Source organism: Pyrus communis, chromosome 16 (genome assembly GCF_963583255.1).
Source record: "Pyrus communis chromosome 16, drPyrComm1.1, whole genome shotgun sequence".
NCBI classification, from domain to species: domain Eukaryota; kingdom Viridiplantae; phylum Streptophyta; class Magnoliopsida; order Rosales; family Rosaceae; genus Pyrus; species Pyrus communis.
Genome location: NC_084818.1, coordinates 7328877 through 7349826, shown reverse-complemented (window position 1 = coordinate 7349826; position 20950 = coordinate 7328877). Strand labels below are relative to the sequence as shown.

At 41.4% G+C, this 20950-nt stretch overlaps 7 protein-coding genes across 7 annotated transcripts; 5 read left to right on the top strand and 2 right to left on the bottom strand.

The window, feature by feature from the left end:
- Positions 1-3241: 3241 nt before the first annotated feature.
- LOC137719728 (leucine aminopeptidase-like) lies at positions 3242-3601 on the bottom strand. Its single transcript, XM_068458762.1, has one exon. It carries the CDS (start codon positions 3599-3601, stop codon positions 3242-3244), a length of 360 nt encoding a protein of 119 aa, XP_068314863.1.
- Positions 3602-4346: 745 nt separating this feature from the next.
- On the top strand, positions 4347-5419 carry LOC137719727 (putative disease resistance protein At1g50180). Its single transcript, XM_068458761.1, has 3 exons — positions 4347-4974; positions 5038-5118; positions 5226-5419. The coding sequence occupies exons 1-3, from the start codon at positions 4347-4349 to the stop codon at positions 5417-5419; spliced, it is 903 nt and encodes a 300-aa protein (XP_068314862.1).
- A 177-nt stretch (positions 5420-5596) lies between these two features.
- LOC137719726 (probable disease resistance RPP8-like protein 2) lies at positions 5597-6868 on the top strand. The gene has a single exon (XM_068458760.1). The coding sequence runs from the start codon at positions 5597-5599 to the stop codon at positions 6866-6868; it is 1272 nt and encodes a 423-aa protein (XP_068314861.1).
- Positions 6869-8194: 1326 nt separating this feature from the next.
- On the top strand, positions 8195-10154 carry LOC137720664 (serine/threonine-protein kinase ATG1t-like). Its single transcript, XM_068459755.1, has 8 exons — positions 8195-8447; positions 8576-8693; positions 8792-8850; positions 9042-9106; positions 9240-9333; positions 9411-9491; positions 9569-9680; positions 9788-10154. Exons 1-8 carry the CDS (start codon positions 8199-8201, stop codon positions 9886-9888), a joined length of 879 nt encoding a protein of 292 aa, XP_068315856.1. The 5' UTR covers positions 8195-8198; the 3' UTR covers positions 9889-10154.
- Positions 10155-10215: 61 nt separating this feature from the next.
- On the bottom strand, positions 10216-13034 carry LOC137720663 (leucine aminopeptidase-like). Its single transcript, XM_068459754.1, has 4 exons — positions 11842-13034; positions 11205-11438; positions 10793-11119; positions 10216-10706 (listed from the first exon to the last, which is right to left on the bottom strand). The coding sequence occupies exons 1-4, from the start codon at positions 12949-12951 to the stop codon at positions 10410-10412; spliced, it is 1968 nt and encodes a 655-aa protein (XP_068315855.1). The 5' UTR covers positions 12952-13034; the 3' UTR covers positions 10216-10409.
- Positions 13035-13808: 774 nt separating this feature from the next.
- LOC137720648 (protein TONNEAU 1a-like) lies at positions 13809-16651 on the top strand. Its single transcript, XM_068459737.1, has 8 exons — positions 13809-14060; positions 14400-14532; positions 14625-14713; positions 14827-14949; positions 15442-15575; positions 15683-15708; positions 15793-15949; positions 16356-16651. The coding sequence occupies exons 1-8, from the start codon at positions 13974-13976 to the stop codon at positions 16405-16407; spliced, it is 801 nt and encodes a 266-aa protein (XP_068315838.1). The 5' UTR covers positions 13809-13973; the 3' UTR covers positions 16408-16651.
- A 698-nt stretch (positions 16652-17349) lies between these two features.
- LOC137721185 (probable adenylate kinase 6, chloroplastic) lies at positions 17350-19944 on the top strand. The gene is made up of 4 exons (XM_068460291.1): positions 17350-17839; positions 17927-18067; positions 18932-19204; positions 19446-19944. The coding sequence occupies exons 1-4, from the start codon at positions 17531-17533 to the stop codon at positions 19587-19589; spliced, it is 867 nt and encodes a 288-aa protein (XP_068316392.1). The 5' UTR covers positions 17350-17530; the 3' UTR covers positions 19590-19944.
- The last annotated feature ends 1006 nt before the right edge of the window (positions 19945-20950 follow it).

The window sequence follows — 20950 nt, the reverse complement described above, 5'->3', positions numbered from 1 at the left end:
TTCACCTACATCATCCATTTACCTTACCTACAACCTCCACTCATTTCACCTACATCATCCACTTACTTCACCTACAACCTCCACTCACTTCACCTACAACCTCCACTCACTTCACCAAAAAAATGAATGGTGGTGATTCACTCTCAAAACCTATAAATAGGCTTCTCCATCAAGAGGAATGGAAAACCAATTCACAAATACATTTCTCTACTCCCAAAATGGAAGAGAATACTCCCCACACAGGGACCAAAACCTTGAGGCCTTAAAGTTCTAAAGCTCTCAAGAAAATCCCGAAGGATCAAGAAAGCACTCTTCGTTTCTTCGTCAAATCCTCCTTCAAGATCAAGCCCCAACGGCCCTTGAAGAACTTCCACCAACTCAAGATCAAGCCCCGACGGCCCTTGAAGAAAGTGTTCATTGTTCATCATCCGTTCATTCTAAAAAAAACCAATTCACAAAAAACCAATTCACAAGGAACCAATTCACAAATACATTTCTCTACTCCCAAAATGGAAGAGAATACTCCCCACACATCCAAAATCCTTGAAGCTTTGAAACTCTAAAGCTCTCAAGCATCCAACCCCCAAATTCCCAAGAATCCCGAAGAATGGAGAAAGCACTCTTCATTCTTTGTCAAATCCTCCTTCAAGATCAAGCCCCGACGGCCCTTGAAGAACTTCCACCAACTCAAGATCAAGCCCCGACGGCCCTTGAAGAAAATGTTCATCGTTCATCCTAAGATCAAGCCCCAACGGCCCTTTGGATCAACAGCACAAACAAATCCACACATCCAATCATTCTTCAAGATTAAGCCCAAAAGCCCTTGAAGATCCGCTCATCCATCAACCTTCAAGATCAAGCCTAAAAGCCCTTGAAGAAATCCACACAACCATTATTCAAGATCAAGCCCCGACGGCCCTTGAAGAAAGTGTTCGTCATTCATCATCCGTTCATCCTAAGATCAAGCCCCAACGGCCCTTTGGATCAACAACCTCAACAAATTCATACACCCATTCTTCAAGATCAAGCCCAACGCCCCTTGAAGATCCATTCATCAACTGTTCATCCTTAGATCAAGCCCCGACGGCCCTTTGGATCAACAACTCATCTACAAAGACACAGACCAAAACCTTGAAGCCTTAAAGTTCTAAAGCTCTCAAGAAAATCCCGAAGGATCAAGAAAGCACTCTTCGTTTCTTCGTCAAATCCTCCTTCAAGATCAAGCCCCAACGGCCCTTGAAGAACTTCCACCAACTCAAGATCAAGCCCCAACGGCCCTTGAAGAACTTCCACCAACTCAAGATCAAGCCCCGACGGCCCTTGAAGAAAGTGTTCATTGTTCATCATCCGTTCATCCTAAGATCAAGCCCCAACGGCCCTTTGGATCAACAACCTCAACAAATCCACACATCCAATAGTTCTTCAAGATTAAGCCCAAAAGCCCTTGAAGATCCGTTCATCCATCAACCTTCAAGATCAAGCCCAAAAGCCCTTGAAGAAATCCACACATCCAATCGTTCTTCAAGATTAAGCCCAAAAGCCCTTGAAGATCCGCTCATCCATCAACCTTTAAGATCAAGCCCAAAAGCCCTTGAAGAAATCCACACAACCATTATTCAAGATCAAGCCCCGACGGCCCTTGAAGAAAGTGTTCATCGTTCATCATCCGTTCATCCTAAGATCAAGCCCTAACGGCCCTTTGGATTAACAACCTCAACAAACCCATACACCCATTCTTCAAGATCAAGCCCAACGCCCCTTGAAGATCCATTCATCAACTGTTCATCCTTAGATCAAGCCCCGACGGCCCCTTGGATCAACAAACAAATCCACACATCTATTCTTCAAGATCAAGCCCAAAAGCCCCTGAAGAAAACCAACTGTTCATTCAAGATCAAGCCTCGACGGCCATTGAAGAAAACCAACCGTTCTTCAAGATCAAGCCCAAAAGCCCTTGAAGATCCGCTCATCCATCAACCTTCAAGATCAAAGCCACGAAGGCCCTTGAAGAAATTTACAACTGTTCATCCAAGATCAAGCCTCGACGGCCCTTGGATCAACAAATCTACATCTTACGGAGATCGAATCAGAGGACCAAATTTGAGAGATCGTAACCCCAAAATCATTAAACACAAAAATATTATTTTGTACACGTTATTCTTGTGTTCTTGTTTCAAGAAATTTCCGTGTTCACAAATTTGGCACGCCCGGTGGGATCATCTCTACCTCTCATCTCTGTCTCCGTTCAAGATATTCAAGCACACTCCATGGCTTCAAACAAAGAACAAGTCATGACCATCGGCACTACCTCCATTGAAAAACAGCTGGTTCAGATGAAGGAAACAATTGCAAGGCTGATAAAGACTGCAGATGAAAAAAAAAAAACTTGCAAACTGCCAGACTCATCAACCGTCTGGAGGCGCAACATGGTGTCATAGTGAAACCAAGCTCTCTTCCAACTAAGAGGACCGAAGAAGGCTTCAACCCAAATGCCTACGAACTCATGTCAAAGGCTAGGCATGACTTTGCTTCCTCTTCAAATCTTGGAAAGAAGGTTTCAAACATTGTCAACAACAAAGATCGTGACCTCACCAAAACTCAAAAGAAGTTGAAGGAGCATGGTTACGGAGTTGACAACAACAAAGCCGGACTTGGCTTCACACCAAATGCACCCGTGAAGATTTCAAGCAAAGTGAAGAAAGCTAGCGCTCAACACATCAGCGTGAACATTGAACAAGACCAAAAAGAGCCTAAACCCGCCCCTCGGACGTCGGTCTTTGATAGGATGAGCCATTCAAGCTCCAGAATTTCAATGCTTAATCGCATTGGTAGTCAAGACCGAACCTCTGTCTTCAAGAGGCTTAACACGCCAACATCCCAAAGCTCTATTTTTGAAAGGTTGTTAAAGCCTAAGAAACAAAGCAACACAGCTATCTCTCCTCTGCGACGATCAGCTTCGGAAAGATTTGAAGATAATGAGAAGCCTTTTGGAAAGAGGAAGACAACACCAAAGGAAGAAAAGTTCAATGGGTTAGCAGAAAAAGGCGACGTTCGAAGCTTGATTCCTTTAAGGATGAAGCGCCAAGCAATCCTAGAGGTCGACATAAAGGGACCACTGAAAGTAAGGAGGCGCATCATCGTCCACACTGGCAAATCTTCATGCCAACAAACCCAAGAGGACGGCACTGAAGATGAAATCCCTAAGAAAGATGTCACTTCTGGCTCTTTCGACTCAAATTCTTCACCTCGACTGTTGGGGAGGGGAGAGCCACTGGAGGGCGGAGGAGGAGGGGGAAGTGGAGTACAGTATTAAGACGGAGGCTGCGTTGGAGAGGGTGAAGGTGAGGTGGCAGCCTTTGATTGGGTCAGGATGGGAAATGACGTAAGAGAGATGACGGGAGGGCTTATGGGGGTCGATGACGGAGTGGACGGTGAGGGCACGGATGTCGAGGGAGAGTGGGCCAGAGTACGAGGCGGGGAGCGTGAGGAGGGCGGAGGCGTGGATGGTGGAGGAGGGGAAGTCGAAGAAGAAGGAGAGGGAAATATGGGTGGCGAATGGGTGAGTCGAGTCAGTTAACGAGTGAGGGTCGATAGGCGCCATCGGGAAATGCTTAGGCTTTAGATTTTGCAGGCAGATATAAAATTGGATTGATCGCATCTTCAAAATATAATTGGCAACTTGCATAGGAAACTTCACTATCATATATCGTTGAATTTGATAAGGTCTTTGTAAGATTAAATTAAGAAATCTCGAGTGCTTTGCTTGTTGTTGAAGAATTACAAAATATTAATTTGACTTTGCAAAATATTTAATTTGAGTTTGAATCAGACAGGCAGGATTATACTGTTCTTCTTTGGTGGCATTATTTCCTGGATCTAAAAATAAGAAGAAAAAGGAAAACTGCTTAACTTAGTTGTTGATCGTCTGAAGAAGAGAGATTAATATGGCCGATGCTGTTGTTTTTATGGTGCTTTAACGGCTCACGGACTCTATCATTCCGGAATTGAAACTCTTGGGTGGTGTAGGTGATCATGTTGAGCTTGCACAAACCAAGCTACAATTTATGCAAGGTTATCTGAAAGATGCAGATGCAAGACATGGACATTATTATGATGGAGTACGCACTTGGGTCGCAAGCGTTAGAGATGCTGCTTATGATCTGGAGGATGTCGCTGAAGCTTTTGTCTTAAAAGTTGCTTCCAAGAGGAAAGGAAGCGTTCTGAAAAGGTTTACTTGCATCTTCTTAGAAAGAGTTCAACTTCAGAAGATTACCTCGGCAATTGAGAAAATTACGACCAAAATTTCATAATTAAGGTTAAGTTTGCCAAGTTATAACCTACAAGAGATGAGGGAGAGTGGAGGCGACACTTCTTTCCAGAGGCAACAAGAGCGGAGGCGATCTTTTCCTCATGCAATTGAACCTAATGTGGTTGGGTGTGCCGATGGCATAGAGATATTGGTTGCGCATTTGATCAAAGAAAAACATCATCGAGTTGTTTCTATATGGGGAATGGGTGGCTTGGGTAAGATCACGCTTGCAAAACAAGTTTATAATCACGATGGAGTGAGGTGTCATTTCGACTGTTTTGCTTGGGTGTGTATATCTCAACAGTGTCATGGAAGAGAAGTTTTGGAAGAGCTTCTAAATCAACTCAGTTCTACCAATGAGGAAAGACAAGAAATTGTAATACTCAATGAGGACGAGATAGCAAGGAGGCTTTGTACTAAGCAACGAGAAAGGAAATGTTTGGTGGTGCTTGACGACATTTGGACATGCAATGTGTGGAATTCTTTACAAGCTGGTTTTCCGATGAATGAGGAAACTGAGAGCCGAATATTACTCACCACTCGCAACAAAGAAGTGGCCTACTGTGCAGATGAAAATGGCTTCATCTACCAACCGCTGTCATTGAATGAAGATGAAAGTTGGGAACTGTTTGAGAAGATAACAATGTTTCAAATGGAAGATACAAGTATGTTCTCTTCTCACAAAAAGCTTTTATTTCTACTTTTCTTATTATTTATCAATTGAATAGGGATTATATCGTTTCATTTGACACTAGAGTTTGTATGGAATAACGAAATGTCAAATCACACCGCGGATTCAAGAATTTACTGTACCCTTGATCTAGCATAGAAATAATTTGTTATTTGTGTAGTTCCAATTTCTAGTTCCCGAGAAACAAAGGTAGTTAAATGATCTGGTTTTAATATTGTTTCTCAGACCCTGAAATTTATGCAAAGAAGAAAGATCTAGGAATGAAGATGCTTCGACATTGTGAAGGTTTGCCACTCACCATCACTGTGCTTGGAGGACTTCTATCTAGAAAAGACTCTGTTAATGAGTGGGATATGGTGCATATGAATTTCTATTCATACATAAGGAGAGGCACAGACCTTGGACCTGAATACGAATGAGAAGAATACGGTGGTGTATTATGGTTATTGGCTTTGAGTTACGATAACTTACCATATCAGTTGAAACTATGCTTTCTCTATTTAGCCCATTTTCCCAAAGATTATGAAATACCGGTGAATAGATTGACTCAACTATGGATGGCTGAAGGTTTTGTATCATCAACATCCATGGAAAAAATGGAAGATGTATCTTACAGGTGCTTAAGTGAGTTGGTAGAGAGGTCTATGGTTCAAGTTGGACAACATGGTTTAACAAGGAAGATTAAGACTTGTTGTCTCCATGGTCTTATGCGAGATTTGTGTATGGTCAAGGCAAAAGAGGGGAACATTCTTCGTATTATCAATTACTCTGCAGCCACGGTAACCAAGGAAACACCGAGCGGTAGAGTTCAAAGACTTGCCATCAATTTGGAAAAGGAGCTTGATTTTTATTATCTAAACAGAGATGAACGAGATGGACATCTTAGGTCTATGCTTTTCTTTGTCCCAAAACAGTTTATTTTGAACCTAAATTTCAGCCAAAGAGTACTACGGTCACTGTTAAATAGCTACAAACTTCTCAGAGTTTTGAAGTTTGAAGATATTTTCATGAGAAGTAGCTTCAAGTTACCAGGTGAAATTGGGAATCTAGTCCACTTACGATTTTTAAGTCTAAGGAATACTAAGATGCAGGAGCTTCCGTCGTCTGTAGGTAATTTGGTATGTCTGCAAACTCTAGATTTACGCAGCACTAATGCTCATGCAGGGTTGCTGCTGAAAGTTCCAAACGTGTTTTGGAAGATGGAGAAATTGAGACATGTGTATTTACCCTCGATAATAAGAGGAGGAGAGAGACTGTCATTTGCTACTCATGCAAGTAATTTGCAGACGGTGGTCAATGTTTCAGTTTCGGCGTCTGATCTGTATGATTTTGTTAACTTGACCAACCTTCGAAGATTGAAAGTAACGCTATTTGGCAACGAAACCATCGAGAAAGGGAGCCTTACATTTGACAATCTGCAGTCTCTATCAATGGCATCTTTTCATGATGGAGCATGGAACGTAGTATTAAGCTGCCCTCATATATATAAGCTGCGAGTAAAGGGACGTATCATACAGTTACCAGAATACCTCCTGTTCCTTCCGAACCTCACCAAGCCAACACTCTGTGGAATTCATCACAATCGTCTCAAGGACGATAACATAGAAATACTAGAGAAGCTGCCAAGCTTACGAATGCTTTTCCTGGAGAATAATGCTGCCCTTGGCTATTTTCCCGGACCACTTGTTTGCTCAGCAGGAGGCTTTCCTCGTCTTGAGTTCCTTTCTCTTCACAGTTTGATAGAATTAAAGGAGTGGAGGGTGGAGGAACGAGCCATGCCTAGTCTCTCCAGGTTGCACATTGAGCGTTCGGTATGCTACTACCCTCAAGGAATTAACCATCAAAGGGGTGACTCGTGGATTCGGTAGCAGGCTTGAGGAAGGAGGAGAGGAATTTTACAAAATCCAACATGTGAAATCTGTTTTGATTACGGATTTTTTCGCTTCCCCTTCACTTGAATATTGGAGGACTTAAAAAGTTCGCTATAGTTGAATATTGGAGGACTTAAAAGTTCAACTTTTCTGAATGACGAGTTTGTTTACCATTTTATGAGAAACACTTGGTGTTGACATGCTTTTAATAAAAGCACTTTTAGCAAACTATGCTTATGAAAGAATCACGGTGAAGCTGAATGTATTTGAATACTAGTGTAAAATTCTTGATAATTTGAAGCAAAAATAGAAGATTTCTTTTATTTGAGCATGTCAGCACTCACTCCAAATTCACAATTCACATGACATAAATATCAATCCGTTTGAGATTGTTTATGTAGTGACATAAATATCAACCCGTTTGAGATTTCTCTTCTCCCATCCGCTGTTTTTTCCCCTGGTTTTCTTGGCTGATTTGCCTTCTTCTCACCCCTGTGATGTCTCTCATCCATATTCATCCAATTTTCGAGCTTCAGTCACACTTTGTCGCGATTTGTTGTGGTGTTTCGAGTTGGTGAGTATAGATCTGGTGCTTCCATTGGGTCGGATGTTCCTCACACCACCACCTTCTCTTTGTTGTCCATTTTTGTTATCAGTGTTGCTCGTGGAATCCCACAAGCTTCTTTCAATTGGTTGAAGGTTATTTATTGTCTGTAGTTGTGCTAGGAGTGAAGCTTGGGATTGAATGTTGGTATCGATGAGGCGAGGCTTAATTAGGGGCAAGAATTTGTGTGGATTGACATGCATGGCTGCTGTTTTGGTGGTTGCAGCGGAGGATGCAGCGGAATCAGCTGTTTTGAGTTTTCTTTTGTTTCGGTCTCAACTTTTGGTTAGGCCACTATTGTTTGTTTGTGTTTTTTGTTTTTGGGCATTTTTGTTGTAAAATTTGGTCATTTGTGTTGTAAAGTTTGTTGTTGGTAATGTATATTGCCCTTGATAAAAATTAAAAAAATTCAAGTGTTTTTTGTTAGTGATTGACTAATCATTTTCAACAAAGCTCATTTGTAAATGTGTTTTTAGAAAAAATATTTTTTAATTCTAAAATTTGAAGTGTTTTTTGAAATAAACGGTTATATGCTCCTCTAAGAAGTATTTCAAATGTTTTTTCAAGATCATTTGCATTTTACAGAGAATTAGTTTCAAGAACATTTTCATCAAAAATCTCATTCATTTTAAAATCAATTTCAAACCAATCCAAAGCTAATGAAATGTAATCACAACATAAAAACAAATAGAACCGCCTGTTACTTGTTAGCTCAAAGATTCTATGGAAGCTGAAAGCAAGGGAGTTGTCTCCGCACTCAAAGGGGACTATATCGTGATATCAGAGGTGGGACGAGGCTCTTTCTCCACCGTTTGGAAAGCCGTGCACCGGCAAAGCGGCAAGGTGGTGGCTCTCAAGCAGGTCCACCTCTCCCGCCTCAACCGCCACCTCAAGAACTGCTTGGATTGCGAGCTCAATTTCTTATCCTCCGTTAACCACCCAAACATCATCCGCCTCCTCAATGCTTTCCAGGTTCTCAATCACCCTCCTCGCCTCCTCAATGCTTTCCACCCAAACATCATCCGCCTCCTCAAGGTGGAGGACTGTTTCTTACATGCTCAATTTGTTTTCGTGAAGTCAAGCTCATATGTTCGTTGCAGGATGAAAGCTGCGTATTCATGGTGTTGGAGTTTTGTGATGGGGGAAATCTGGCTGCTTATATCCGGCAGCACGGGCGAGTTGAAGAACAGATTGCCAAGAGATTTATGCAGCAGCTTGGTAGCTTCTTAACTTTTTCGCATCTTTACTTGTACTAGGGCTTCAGGCCGCTTTGATTCTCCGGTCTGAATATAATCAAATTCTTGTTTTGGTTGCAGGCGCCGGGTTGAAATTACTACATTCGCACCACATCATTCATCGAGACTTGAAACCCGAGGTAAAAACAAGAGTTTATGGAAATATGGTAACAAAATGCACTTAGAGATCTTGAAATCTATGCTAAACAATTGGATTTGTTATACAAATTGAATGTATACTGATTGATTTCGATCCTTTCGGATTGCATTGCACCCTTAAATGTGGAATTGAATCGTAAATCGGCTGAATTGTTGTATTTTGTATTACTAGAACATTCTACTCCCTGGCACTCAAGATGATGTGGTGCTAAAGGTAGCTGATTTCGGTCTCTCAAGGTAAACTCTAGCAGAGAGATCCATATGCGGAAATTCATCCGCTAACCCGGTTTAGGATGTGTTTAGTATGATTTAAAGCAACCAACTGTGGTGGTTTCGTTCCTTATTAGCTTATCTTTGCTACCGTGTACAGAAGTTTACATCCAGGTGATTATGCGGAGACAGTTTGCGGATCCCCGTTGTACATGGCACCTGAAGTTCTTCTGTTTGAAAGATATGATGGGAAGGTACGGTCTTGTCTATAATTTGTGTCATTTTCCCCTTTCAATCACGATGAATCAAAATTGACGGATTCAGTTTATAGGTTGACATGTGGAGTATTGGCGTAATTCTTTTCGAGCTTCTCAATGGTCGCCCTCCTTTCCCTGGTAGGACTAACGTTCAGGTACTAACTTCCCGCTTATTGTCGGAAAAGGTCCTTTAGTCACGCTTGGCCAAATCTTTGATAAATTTACTTTCCAGGTGCTTAAGACCATCAAGTCATCCACATACCTTCCTTTCGACCAAGTCATCCTTTCTAGATTGCATCCTGACTCGGTCGATATGTGTTCAAAACTGTTGTCTCCAAATCCAGGTTTAGCATTTTACCAGCCTCACTTTCATATTATTATTGTACTTATCGCCAAAACTCGCTATACATTATGTTTAGTAATTCTCTGACGTACTGATGCACTACTGCAGTTACGCGCCTGTCCTTCAGCGAATTCTATTCGCACAGTTTTTTTCAAGGTTTTCTAGAAGAGTTGAGATGCGAAACAATTACGGGTACACAAATGTTCTAGCACTCTGTACAGAAGATGATTTTACTGATGTGTTTGATTCCCATTACGATAAACTCCACTAGAAGACGTGTTGAACAGAAATGTCAAGATCTTCAAGCTCCATGGCTTTGCCATGGATCGGGAGAAGTGCAATTTCACTGTTTTAGACAGATTTGGTGGTAACTGTGTAAAAATCATAAGTGAATACCGGAAGTCCGTTGATTCCAACAACTCTTGCGTTATTTGCTTCTGTAAATGGACATGTTCATGATATAATAGAAATTGAAATCCTCCTACGAAAGCGAGACTCGATGAGTATTTTCGTTCCTGTCATGCATCGAGTAAAATTGATTTTGCAGGCATAGCTTTGATTGGTATTTTCGAATTTACACATAAAATATCATCAGGCATCAGCAAACGAGATACAAAAGTCAGCTACATTTTATTTACGAGATCATTCACATCAGCAGAAGCATCAACAACGAAGTCAAGGATTGGCTTCCAGATTGCGGTTCGTGTACTCTACATTCTCACACACAATTTCAGCAGTGCTTGTTTAAAATTGTCTCGATACCGCCTTGAGCTATAGGGTGGTAAGTCTCGCGAGCGGCTGCAAACACCTGCTTGGCCAGAATCTTCTCTTCTTCATTTCCATTGCCTTCCACAAGAGCCCTGTAGAGGGGGACAAGGTACTTCTGCCTCCCAACTTCCTTCAAAGTTCTCTCCACGTCGCCCAAGTAGTCTTTGCACTTGGAAGCAATGGCCAGCAGAAGAAATGTCACCTTCACGTCATAATCTTTCGATTCTGCCAGCCTGAAGCGCGAGTTTAACTCTACAATCTGCAAATCAAGTCACAGGAGCTAAGAAATTAAGTAACTACGCGTGTTGAAGGCCGCTATGGAATCAAGTCATAGAAAATAAGTACCTGTGAAGGTTCAACAGGCTTGGGGAGGTTCTCCAAGTAGAGTTCCCACTCCTGCCCTCTCCAGTCAGCAACTTCATCCTCCCCCGGCATCCTACCAAGCTTAAATTCATTTGCCATGGACACAATCTTTGCATATATGTTAGAAACCGGTTCATACGCATCAGGAGGGATACCAGTGCCCTCAGTCCACAACACTAAGTCAACCTCTTTCTCTATTCCAGGTAGGTTTGCCTTCAGAAACTCGAGAAATGTATCGGTATCAATTGACTGGAACTTGAAGGTGGCAATGTATTTCTTCAGAAACTCATCAAACGCAGGCCTTCCAACCTTTATATTCCGAAAAACAAGTGCCAATCAGATCGTCTTTACAGAACAATATCAAGAAACAAAAGAAGTTACAACTTCAACATACCTGACGTTCGATGCGCCATAGAAACTGGAAACCCTTTTCATATGGAATTCTAGAATACACATCATCTGGATCAACTCCTTCCTGGTTGGTTTTCAGCTTTGTGACCTCCAAGCTATCCTTGAACCTCTCCATTTCCTTGTGCAAACCCCGCCAGCCGATTCCAATGTTCAATGCAGCTCTGTCCTCGCCTTGCACAGCCTCAACAATTCTCCTCTCAGCATATGTCGTGAAACCCTGCAGCAATAAGTAAATGTTAACACCCTGATATCAACTACAACCGGAAGTTCGTAAATCAGTAAGACATTCTTCACATTCTCCTAACCCAGAAATTATACAAACATCCTAGTGTGTTATGCTTCTATAAATCGGACTACATCTAAAACAACGCGGCATTACACCGTCAAGCTTTCGCACATTGCGGTTTTCACAAGACATATACTGGAAACTGACCTCAAACGCACTGTATGCAGGTAGTATTACATCAAATGAAGAACACAAGCATCTTAAAGTTATGGAATTGATCAGTTACGAACTTGGCATCAACCAAATATGCAAAACAAACAACATCTATGTGTGAATTTTTCGATAGGAAGACCGAAAAGTTGAACCAATGAATGTGTGAATGTAAATTTAGTACCTCATTCAACCAAAAATGCTCATTGGTTTTGTTGGTGATCAAGTTCCCAGTCCAGCTATGAGCCAGCTCGTGCGCCACCACCTGCGCGCCGCTGGCGTCGCCTTTGAGCACCGTCGGCGTCAAGAACGTCATTCTCGGATTCTCCATTCCACCGTACGGGAAGCTCGGGGGCAGCACCAAAAGATCGAACCTTTCCCACACGTACGGCCCAAACAAGGCCTCCCCTTGCCTGATCATGTCCTCGGTGCTCGCGAACTCCGTCGCCGCCGATTCAAGCACCGCCGGCACCGCCTCAGAGTAAACCCTAGTCCTCGGGCCCACCTCCCGGAACCCCAGCTCACCGACGGCGAACGCGAACAGGTACGGCGGGATTGGCTGCTCCATGACGAACTCCTCAACGACCCTGTTCTCAGAGCACCACAAGGCGTCGCCGGAGACCAGCGCCGACCCCTCGCCGGCGATCGGGTCGCGGCGAGAGACGTGACGCGCGGACATGACGGCGGAGAGCTGGCGGGGGACGTTGAGCTTGGCCGCGTAGCGCACACGCGCAGCGGGAGTGTCCTGGCAGGGGAACACGGAGCGCGCGTGGATGGCCTGGCATTGGGTGTAGACAAACGGCAGCGTCTTGTTAAAGGTCTGGGGAGGGGAGAGCCACTGGAGGGCAGAGGAGGAGGGGGAGGTGGAGTACAGTATTAAGACGGAGGCTGCGTTGGAGAGGGTGAAGGTGAGGTGGCAGCCTTTGATTGGGTCAGGATGGGAGATGACGTAAGAGAGAGGACGGGAGGGCTTATGGGGGTCGATGACGGAGTGGACGGTGAGGGCACGGATGTCGAGGGAGAGTGGGCCGGAGTACGGGGCGGGGAGCGTGAGGAGGGCGGAGGCGTGGATGGTGGAGGAGGGGAAGTCGAAGAAGAAGGAAAGGGAAATATGGGTGGCGAGTGGGTGAGTCGAGTCAGTGAACGAGTGAGGGTCGATGGGCGCCATCGGGAAATGCTTAGGCTTTAGAGCGTGGAACCGGAAACGGACAAATAAGGAATTTAAATAGACAGAGAGCAATAAACAGTATTTCTTCAGTTTTCTGGTTATTATTTTGGCTATGCCTTTCAACATTTTGGGTAAAATTTTAAGGATACAAATTCCTTGATTTGATGGATTTGATGGAAGAGATTCAGAGATAATCCATTTCCATTATTTTGGCTTTGCCTTTCAACATTTTGGAGGGAGAAGAAAATCATACACCGGCATATATAAGGTAAAGTTTTTACATTATTTACTAAGAATTTGATACTTTTCTTTTTCTTTTTGAAGTCTCAGATTCTTTCTTAAGCGTGAAAATTCGGCTAAGGATAGAATGACATTCCTAAGTAAACAAAAGAGCATAACTTTTTTATAAAGTGGTGAAAATTCTTGTACGTTTCGAATGACGTGTATTGAATAAACAAAAGAGTATAATTTCTTTCTAAAGTAGTGAAAATTCTATCAAGTTTCAAATGACATGAACTGAATAAATAGAAAATTGTAGCTTCTTTCTAAACTGGTGAAAAAAAAAATTTCTAAGAATTTGAGTTGTCTAACGGCGCCACGCTCTCTATATCATCTGATTTGTATTGTTCATATACTAGATTTTAAAATTCGTCATAGCGTGTTGAAAATATCAATTCCACATCAGAAAAAGAAAAGAACTTTGATGTACTTATAAGTAATTAGAACCTCATATTACCAATTAGTTTTACAATAGAACCTCAATTTTCTTCAAAAATTATATTCAGTTGCAACGAATCACGTGATGAACGAGACAAAACAAAAAGGGTATTTAGCAGGCTGATACCCAAGGGCCAGAAAAGAACTCACAGGCTTAATACAATAACGGCCCAAAACATCGTATTTCGAATTTCACAGCTGCCAGCCCAGATGAAATTACCAGGGTAACTGCTAGCCTGCAGTGGAGCCCACCTTCATTCCAGTGACCACCATCATTCCCAGAGCAACTTTCCCCTCTCTCCTCTCACTCTCTCTGAAGAATCCAAACATCGAGGAAAGCTGAGAAATTCAAAACGCAGAGAAAGCGAACTCACTCGCTCTCTCTTTCTTCACCAATCAAAACCCTCTCCCTCTGAAAACCGAAGAACAAGATGGACGACTACACGAGGGAGATGATGGACCTCAAGACTCTCGTCACTCGCACCCTCGAGAAGAAGGGCGTACTCGCCAAGATCCGGGTACAATTTCAAATTCCCTTTTTTGCCCATTTCCCCCTTTTCTTAATGTTCACCATCTTGATCTCCTTTCTGTGATTCCGCAGCTGATTTTACCCCAAAAACGCGGTTTTTTTTCTCGGGTTAATTGAGTATATGTCCCCCAGCTTTGTTGACTTCGGCTAGGGTTTTGCAATTTCAAAGCTCGTTGCTTTGTATTTGCTTAACTGTAATTTGAAGCTTCGGATTTTGAGAAATGTGATCCGTTTTTTGAATAACTAAGCTGTGATTTGTGAATAATCAAACTTATTATTCGGGTTTTCGGCTTGTTTTCTGATTAATTCAACTGTTTTGTTTTGGTAGGCTGAGTTGAGAGCAAGTGTGTTTGAGGCAATTGAGGAGGAGGACAAGGTCATTGAGAAAGACGAAGGCTTGCCTCCGGCATTGCTTGGTAGCTGCAACGATCGCGCCAAACAGCTCCACGCTTCCCCTTCGGGTTCTTCTACTCATCCCACGCTTAAAGAAAATTAATTTCCTTTTGGTTTTTATGCTTATCGGCTGAATTTTACTTTGGCATGCTTGTTATAGGAAGGTTGTTGACGGCACTGATATGCGAATACCTAGACTGGGCGCAACTAAACCATACGCTAAAAGTTTACCAGCCCGAGTGTAATTTGGTAATCATGTATAATTTTGAGTGCAGAAAGTGTCGGCTTTTTGCAAAAAGTTTGAAGTAATATGTTGCTTTCTTATGCTAATGATTGCTGATTTTGTTTTTGCTGAATCGCAGCAAAAGGATTCTTGGAAAGCTGAGTTGAAGGACTTTAGTAGCAAGAATGGGTATGATCTGAACCGAAATGGAGATAGCTGTCCTTTGCTTTTGGACGTGCTTGAAGGGTTCTTGAAATTTGAGGTTTGATTTTGTCTGAGTTAAAACACAAAATTTTCAATTTCATTTCAGTATTTGCATTAGGACTGTTGTCTTTCGTGGCGATGTTTTCTTTGCTTCAAGGTACGTTTAACTGATTTTTAAGTTTTATCACGTAACCAAGTCATGGCTTCAATAAATGTGTGTTAGTTCGACAAAAATAAAATAAAATAAATGTGTGTTAGTTCTCTGGACATAGTACAAATTAGTTAAGAATCAGATTGCATGATATGTTCTCTGTTATATGTGCCCGTACGTTTTCCTTTTTGTTTAAACCTATTGGTCAGTTATAGGATGGGATTAATATACAATTCAGAGGTTCAACTGACCATGGGAAAAAGTTTCCCAGCCAAAAGAGAAAGGGGATGATATCACCCTGGATTGCTAATGAAGCAAAAATACAAATTCCTTTAGCCTATTGTTTGCATGTTTTTGTTCCTTTAGCAGATTGCTTACCATTAGATTGTTTTACTGCAGAATTTATCTCAAGCAAGGGGTACTGGAAGGAGGCTAACTACTTCGGAAACGGAGTCCTTATCCAATTTAGATTCTCGGAACATGCGAAGACCTTCTTCGTCATCTGTTGCGGGAGGGCTACCTCCACTTGGAAGGTGTTGAACCTACATCACTATCCAATATTTTGTGTTTGCTTTTGTCTCATTTTCCTTTTTCCTTCAACTCTTAATTGATATGAGTTTGTTTGTGTGTTTATACTTAGGCCTGGTGCATCTTCCCAGTCAACTGGTGAGTGACAAAGCTATTTCTTGTGTCTTCCCCTTACGTGCTTCCTTTTGTTTCTCTTTATCTGATGCATTCTAGCATATTCAGATCGAAGAGGTGGGTCCTCCATGTCTGGCTACAGGAAAGATGACTACAACTATAGGTATGACAGTGATGAAGGTCCTGAGGATGTCATTCGAGCTTCAAGTGCAATGGAAAATCTCCAATTGGATAGAAAAGCTCGCAATCTAACAACATCTTGGCGGTATGATCTCAACCTTTTCTTTTTGTTCTATCCACTTTAAACTAAGACTAGGATAAGCTTTTCTTTCCAAAGAAAACTGAATGAGTGATGAGAAATGGTGGAGAGATGGATTTTCGATGATATTGAAAATCAAAGTAGGGCTATTTGCCTTGTGTTTCATTTTGTAGGTGGTTACATTGTCCATGAGATCATATTGTGTTGACCGGTCAGTAAATGCTTAGAATTTACCAGTAATGACATGCCGATCCCACCTTTGTCATGTATAAACGAAGGATGTGAAATTTTGAAACCCTGTGATTAAGGTTCATCTTAAGTCATCATCTAGTAGCAATTGCATTCAAAAGAGTTGGGAACCGTACTTCTTGTGCATTGTTCTCTTAGCTTTGTTTGCTTGATCTCGCCACAGGCACGCAGGCGATGGAATTAGTGAGGATGACGGCAGGGCTGACCACATGTAGCTGAGCGATGACAACCTTTGTATAACTGCACGTGTATTTGATTTTGTATTTTGTACTTTTCACCCTCAAATGATAGGCATGTATTGTAAGATCGTACCATATTCCGATTTGATTTAGTGCTTTGTTCGAGTGGTTTTTGATTGATGTAATTTCATTTTCACCCTTTCGTGAAATTTAAATTAGTAACTGCTGCATGCTTGCAATTTTCATTATAATGAAGGCTATGGAGTTTCATGTAATTCATGAGATTGAGATATTGAGGGGCTTTTTCTGAGATCAGCTGGAGCCACACTCAATGAAGCAGTATTGCTAAGGCAGTTATTTGTCTCTTTGGAATGTATAGTTGTAATTTTGGGTCCACATGGCAGTTTTTCGTTGGATACGTGTACTCTTTGAACACATGGTAAGCAATGATACGTCGGGTAATGGCACTGAGACTATGAAATGGTTTCAAAAAAGAGAAACTCTCTAGGGGTGAGGAATTTGGGTAAGCTGCACAAGTTTGCCTCCATGAAATTCGAACTTAGACATTCTTATGTACAATAGAGAGTGAACACCGCGTGAGATGTAGTATTGTAGCCGATCCCATGTGTAATTGATTTAAAGATTTTTAGTTGAAAGTAGAACCCAAAAGACATTAAGGACTCGTTTACTTATCAGTTGGTAATGAAAAGAAAGAAATTTTGTTCCCTTCATGACTTTCCCTTGTTTTCTTGCATGTAATTTGTAACCGAATTATCTAAAATCGTAATGGAAAAACCTAATTTCAGGAATTTTGCTAAGAAACTAAATTTTTAAACTAAATTTACAAATTAAATAATATGTAATCAATAAAAAATAAACACGTTAATTAACTTTTAAATAATATTTTAATTACCAACTTCTACGTTATTAATGAAAAAGGAAGACAAATTCCAACAGAATACAGAACACAAGTGCACTTTTTGACATTCGTTATCGTGGACAGGAGAGCGCTCTAGATTTTATTGCACGTGCCGTGGCGCGCCTAAAACCCACCACCACCCCTCTGCCCTCCCGGAACACATTAAACTCCCTCTCTCTCTGTCTCTCTCTCTCTCTCTCTCTGTGCAATCCAAAAGGACTTGACTTTTTAGTCCCTCCCATGGCGGTTTTGGATCGCGTTCTGAAATTACGACGACCGGGAAGCTACTTCTCACTCCGGAGCTTCCGCTTCTCGCCTTTTCTAAATTCCGAAACTGACGTCAAAGCGTCTGCCTTCGTCATCCCAAAGCCTCTCCCCCTGCATCGCGACGTCGAGGGCAGGAATGTCCAGTGGGTCTTCCTCGGCTGCCCCGGCGTCGGCAAAGGCACCTACGCCTCCCGCCTCTGCCACCTCCTCGGCGTCCCCCACATCGCCACCGGCGATCTCGTCCGCGACGAGTTGTCGTCCTCCGGCCCCTTCGCTCTTCAGGTCCCTCCCCTTTGGCCCCTTAGGGTTTCTGTAACTTCTGTAAATTTAAGTTGTTCAAAACCTAAAAGAATATATGTAAAATTGCAGCTTGCGGAGGTTGTGAATCAGGGGAAATTGGTTTCGGATGAGATTATAATAAACTTGTTGTCCAAGCGTCTTGAGGCTAGTGCAGCGAAGGGTGAAACTGGCTTCATCCTTGACGGCTTCCCTCGGACGATTCGACAGGCGGTAATACCATCTTTTCCATGAAATTTTTAAAAAATGGGAGCTTGAATTTGCTTGAAATATGCACAAAATGATCGTGCAGGTGTAGATAACAAAATGTAGTAGTCAGATATGAAGATTTAGTTCAGATTAGTAGAGTTGAAATGTGAAAGTCGATTTGTGGTGTTTGAAAAGTGACTGCTTGTTGATTGTGTAATCGCGCAATTGCGTTACAACAATTTATACTGGCACCCGAATTCCTGCACAGCGGTATTTCCGTTGTGCTTCTTTTCATTTCAAAAGTTGTTGCATTTTTTGAATTTAATGTTTGGATCCGGAAAATCTGAATTCAGATGGTTCAAGTTTTAATAAGGTTTCCTTTTGTGTTATATTTGCTTATGGGGATCAACTTCAGTACTTCACTTGGTTTGAAGTTCTATCATCTTGCATATCTACACAAGGAATTTGCACCCCATCACGAATTCATTGAGTTTCAATATGATTACTACACCGGAGGCATCTACCATTTATCGAACGAAGATAATTACTTTGTGTGCTGTTTTACGAGAGTACTTATTTAGTGGGAATTTCCGGGTTTCTATGACCTCTGGAGGGCACTAAGTTTTGAAACTAATATGTAAGGATACTTATTGAGGAAGTAGTGCGAATTTTCTTTCTTTTATAATGTCTTGAGTGGCTACAGAGAGAAGAGTAGGCATTGACTTAGTGTCATTCAATTGGCAACAGAGCTTATTGTATGGTGCAATCGTATATTTCCATGTCGCATTGATTCAGCTTCTGTGCCTTTCCCTCCTTCCTTCCTCTCAAACATAACGCTCTGGCCTCTCTTGGTTATAACTTGCCTTATAATTTTTTATGATTTTACAGGAAATTTTAGAGGGAGTAACAGACATTGATTTGGTGATCAACCTAAAGCTTCGTGAAGAGGCTTTGCTTGCGAAGTGCCTTGGAAGAAGGATTTGTAGTGAGTGTGGAGGAAATTATAATGTTGCCTCCGTTGACATTAAGGCTGAGGACGGAAACCCTGGCATGTACATGGCTCCACTTCTTCCCCCTCCAAATTGTGCATCTAAGCTTATCACACGATCCGATGACACTGAAGAAGTTGTTAAGGAACGCCTCCGTATTTACAATGATATGGTATTGTTTCACTATCTTGGGAATGCTCTTTTATATTCTTTTCAAGTATTCAAGCATCTAACTTATCCGTGTTTAAGATTAAAAATACATTAACGTGACTGAAACACTGCCACCCATAGTTTATAAGGCATTCCACCTTCGTACAGATCTACCTCAGAGACTATTTTACAGGCTGAGTGAACGGTATTCGGTTTTGGTTCAGTTAGTAATCTGTGCATCACATTCCATCATCTTCTTGCAGAGTCAACCCGTGGAGGAGTTCTACCGAAGTCGAGGAAAATTGTTAGAGTTTGATCTTCCTGGAGGGATTCCCGAATCGTGGCCAAAGCTACTTCAAGCTTTGAAGCTGGAAGACAATGAAGACAAATGGTCTGCAGCAGCATGATTCGAAAATTCTGTACTACATACACCAGACAAGTTAGTTTTCATTAGGTAAGCTATATCATTCTTTGCATTGTCATCGAAGCAGATGCATATAATTTGAAATTGAAGGGGAAAAACTTCAGTGTGCGATAAAAAGCAGGTATGGTATTATTCGTTTGCCAAGTTGGGCATTTGTAATATTCAGTCGTGTTCTTTGTGTGGCAGATGCTTAGATCGTTGTGGTGGGAAGTAAAATTTTCATTGCACCACAAGTTTGCCGTGTTTTAATGAAATTGTATCGATTAACGAATTGTAAACATGGAATTCTGTACACAAACCATAGGAGGAGAAAAACATGAAAACTTACCATTTGTTTTCTTGTCATCTTTTTCCTTTGCATTCATCTGCTCTCGGGTTCTTGTTGAGAACATTCTCTAAAACTGTCAAAAACTGGGGTTACTGATATCACATATTGCCCTCGTTGCAATTTGCTTGGGTCATAGTGATGCCTCGCTTTCCAGTGTCAGAAGAGGTTTCAAGTTTTGAGTTTCCCTCGCCCCTCATTTTGAGGGGCGAGGGGAAATGGACATGTTGCATTATGCGGGACAAAGGGAAATGGACACGTTGCATTGTGCGGGATGTAATCGGCCTAAATAAACTAGGAAAAATTTCACAATATTGCTTTGAACTTCACACTTTTGTGCAGACACCCATCTTAACTAAAATTTGTACAAGCAACTACCCAAATTCGAAAAAAAACAAAACTACCCAAATTTCGGGTTGTGCGACAATTGGGCACCTCCATTCACTTTCATCTCGATTCTCTTCAAATAATGGCACTTGGCAATTAGGTGTCACTTTTAAATCATTTCGGTTCGAGGTTGTGGGTAAGTTTTGGTGTTGGTAATAAAAGTTAACAAACTTTATTTGATAAAAAAAATAATAAAAAATATTTCTAATAATTATTAATACATGGAAAAAAAGTCATTATTAAAATACTATGATGATATTTCTAAAATCTTAATCCTAAGTTGAAAACCTATTGAAATTATGTGAAAATGGATGAAGGTGTCAAATTAGCAATTTATATATAAGAAAATTAGAGCATAAAGGCAAGATATATAAATTAATAACGTTTTAAACATAGAAGTATGATTGGACTCATTTATTAATAGATCAAGTGGTATATATACTATCAAAATTTTATGAGTAGTGAGATTAATCGATAAGATCACGTGACAACAGATTTTAGATTTAAAATGACATAAATAGATATTGATACAAACTAAATTACCTAAACATTTAAAACGAAAAACCGAAACGAAGACTTTTCTTTTGGTCGTGGGATTTCCAAGCAGATATTTTTATGATGACGTGGACCAA